At 55.5% G+C, this 3,311-nt stretch overlaps 1 protein-coding gene across 1 annotated transcript; it reads left to right on the top strand.

Moving 5' to 3' along the window:
* Positions 1 to 117: 117 nt before the first annotated feature.
* On the top strand, positions 118 to 3,136 carry LOC103805131 (putative adenosylhomocysteinase 2; the record flags this gene model as incomplete). Its single annotated transcript, XM_009077765.1, has 4 exons — positions 118 to 216; positions 1,328 to 1,396; positions 1,916 to 1,994; positions 3,012 to 3,136. Coding segments are annotated over 4 exons (372 nt in total), but the record flags the coding sequence as incomplete, so codon positions are not given.
* Positions 3,137 to 3,311: the final 175 nt, after the last annotated feature.

Raw genomic sequence — 3,311 nt, 5'->3', positions numbered from 1 at the left:
CCTCTCCTGCCATGACTCCAACCTCCCCTGCCATGATTCCAACCTCTCCAACCATGACTCCAAGCTCTCCAGCCATGACACCACCCATGACTCCAAGCTCTCCTCCTTCTCTTTCAGACCAGCCTCCGGACCCCGGAGCTGACGTGGGAGCGCGTCCGTTCCCAGGTGGATCATGTCATCTGGCCGGATGGGAAGAGAGTGGTGCTGCTGGCTGAGGTATGCTGAGCTGGGCCATGATGGGTCTCAGTGTGAGCCAACAGTGTGACCAGGTGGCCAAGGAGGCCAAGGGCATCTTGGCCTGGAGCAAGGACAGTGTGGCAGCAGGACTAGGGGGGGGCTCATCCCCCCGGACTGGGCACTGGGGAGGGCACAGCTCAGTGCTGGGGTCAGGTTTGGGCACTCACTGCCCAAAGGACATTGAGGCACTGGAGAGAGTCCAGAGAAGGGCAACAAGGGCAGAAAAGGTCTGGAAAACATGTCCAACGAGGCTCATCAAAGGTGTAGAACATGAGTCCAACAAGGGTCATAAAAGGTCTAGAACACATGTCCTATGAGGTTCATGAAAGGCCTAGAACATGTGTCCAATGAGCCTCATGAAAGGTCTAGAACATATGTCCAATGAGGCTCATAAAATGTCTAGGACACATGTCCAGTGAGGCTCATCAAAGGTGTAGAACACATGGCCAACAAAGCTCATGAAAGGTCTAGAACATGTGTCCAACAAAGGTCATCAAAGGTCTAGAAACATATGTCCTGTGAGGCTCATCAAAGGCCTAGAATACATGACCAACAAAGCTCATCAAAGGTCTAGGACACATGTCCAATGAGGCTCATCAAAGGTGTAGAACACCTGCGGAAGGGCTGAGGGAATTGGGTTTGTTCAGCCTTGAGAAGAGGCTCAGGGGTGACCTTGTGGCTCTCTCCAACTCCCTGAAGAGCTGACTAGAGGGAATGGCATGGAATAGACACTGGAATATTGCCCAGGGAGGTGAAGGAGTCACCATCCCTGGAGGTGTTTAGGAGGTATCTGGATGTGGCACTGGGGGATGTGGTTTAGAGGTCACAGGGGTTGATGGTTGGACTTGATGACCTTCAAGGTCTCTTCCAACCTTGATCCTGTGCCTGGTGGCTCTTCATCCCATGGGATCTCATCTGGCAGGAGGTGGGATTGGCTCTCCTAGGGACCAGAACATCTCTCTGCTTGGAAATGCAGGGTTGGATGGAGCTGGAATGTTCTGCTCCCTGTGGGAGGGGGTGGAGGTGAACCCCATCAGGAAACTCAATGTGCATCTCCAGCTCTGTGCCAACTCCTCCTGCTCTTCCCTAGGGACGTCTCCTCAACCTGAGCTGCTCCACAGTTCCCACCTTTGTCCTCTCCATCACAGCCACCACTCAGGTGGGTCCTCATGGTTGGGTCAGTGGGGAGGAACATGTGTCCTTGGGATGGTTGGGAAGGGGTGGGAACAGGCTGTCCCTGGACTATCCTTGGACTTTTCCAGGGCTATCCCTGGACTATCCCTGAGTGTCCCTGGACTATCCCTGGGCTATCTCTGGACTATCCCTGCTTGTCCCTGAGTGTCCCTGGGCTACCCCTGACCCTGGACAATCCCTGCCTGTCCCTCGGCTCTCCCTGGGCTATTCCTGGACAATCCCTGCCTGTCCCTTGACTATCCTTGGACAATCCCTGGACAATCTCTGGGCTATCCCTGGACAATCCCTGGACAATCCCTGTCTGTCCCTGGGCTATCCCTTGACTATCCCTGAGCTATCCCTGGGCTATCCCTGGGCTATCCCTGGGCTATCCCTGGACTATCCCTGAGTGTCCCTGGACTATCCCTGACTATCCATGCCTGTCCCTGGACAATCCCTGAGCTATCCCTGCCTGTCCCTGGATTCCGAGTGCCCGTGCCCGCAGGCCCTGGCGCTGATCGAGCTGTACAATGCCCCCGAGGGTCGCTACAAACAGGACGTGTACCTGCTGCCCAAGAAGATGGGTGAGTGCAGGGACTGCTCCCTGGAATGCTGGGAATCTCCCACCTGGGCTGGGACACACTGCCAGGGGAGGAGCAGTTCAGGGAAGGATTCAAATGGGTGTGGGGAGGGTTGATTGCTGTTCCTCTGTGTTCGGCAGTGTGGGAGATATTCCTTGTCCTGCACCTTCCTTATCCTGCAGCATCCCTTGTCCTTCAGCATCCCTTGTCCTGCAGCATCCCTTATCCTGCACCTTCCTTATCCTGCAGCATCCCTTGTCCTTCAGCATCCCTTGTCCTGCATCTTCCTTTTCCTTCAGCATCCCTTATCCTGCAGCATCCCTTATCCTGCACCTTCCTTATCCTGCACCTTCTTTATCCTGCACTTTCCTTATCCTTCAGCATCCCTTGTCCTGCACCTTCCTTATCCTGCAGCATCCCTTATCCTTTAGCATCCCTTGTCCTGCACTTTCCTTGTCCTGCACCTTCCCTTCTCCTGCACCTTCCTTTTCCTTCAGCATCCCTTATCCTGCACCATCCCTTATCCTGCGCCTTCCTTTTCCTTCAGCATCCCTTATCCTGCAGCATCCCTTGTCCTGCGCCATCCCTTGTCCTGCGGCATCCCTTGTCCTGCACCTTCCTTATCCTGCAGCATCCCTTGTCCTTCAGCATCCCTTGTCCTGCAGCATCCCTTATCCTGCACCTTCCTTATCCTGAAGTATCCCTTGTCCTGCTGCATCCCTTCTCCTGCTGCTCCTTCTCCTGCTTCTCCCGCACCTCCTCCTCCTGCATCTCCTTCCCTCCATCTCTTCCACCTCCTCCTCCTTCAGCCTCCCTTCTCCAGGGTTTTCCATGCCATCCTTGTTTCCTCTGGAGCACATCCAGCCCTGCTAGAGCCTCTGTTGCTGTTGAGCCCACGGAGCTGGAGTCAGTTCCTGCCCACCCAGAGCCTTGTGGTGCCCCAGGATGATTCCATCAGCTCCTTGGCGTGTGGTGGGGCTTGTTCCCTCCCTGATTCCCTGTTCCCTGTCCCATTCCCAGATGAGTACGTGGCCAGTTTGCACCTGCCCTCATTTGATGCTCACCTGACAGAGCTGACAGACGACCAGGCCAAGTACCTGGGCCTCAACAAAAATGGGCCTTTCAAACCCAACTACTACAGGTGAGACCTTCTGGGGCTTGGAGCAGCTTCTCCCGAGCCACTGGTGCCACTGGGGTGGAGGCAGCACCAGCAGGAACATGTGGAGCTGCTGGAGCAGGTCCAGAGGAGCTCATGGAGATGCTCCAAGGGCTGGAGAACCTCTGGCATAGAGAGTTGGGAGAGCTGGGGGTGTTCACCTG

Source organism: Acanthisitta chloris, unplaced genomic scaffold, assembly GCF_000695815.1.
Source record: "Acanthisitta chloris isolate BGI_N310 unplaced genomic scaffold, ASM69581v1 scaffold1087, whole genome shotgun sequence".
Taxonomy (NCBI): Eukaryota; Metazoa; Chordata; class Aves; order Passeriformes; family Acanthisittidae; genus Acanthisitta; species Acanthisitta chloris.
Note: the sequence above shows the minus strand (reverse complement) of the source record. Positions and strands in the feature narration are given on the sequence as shown.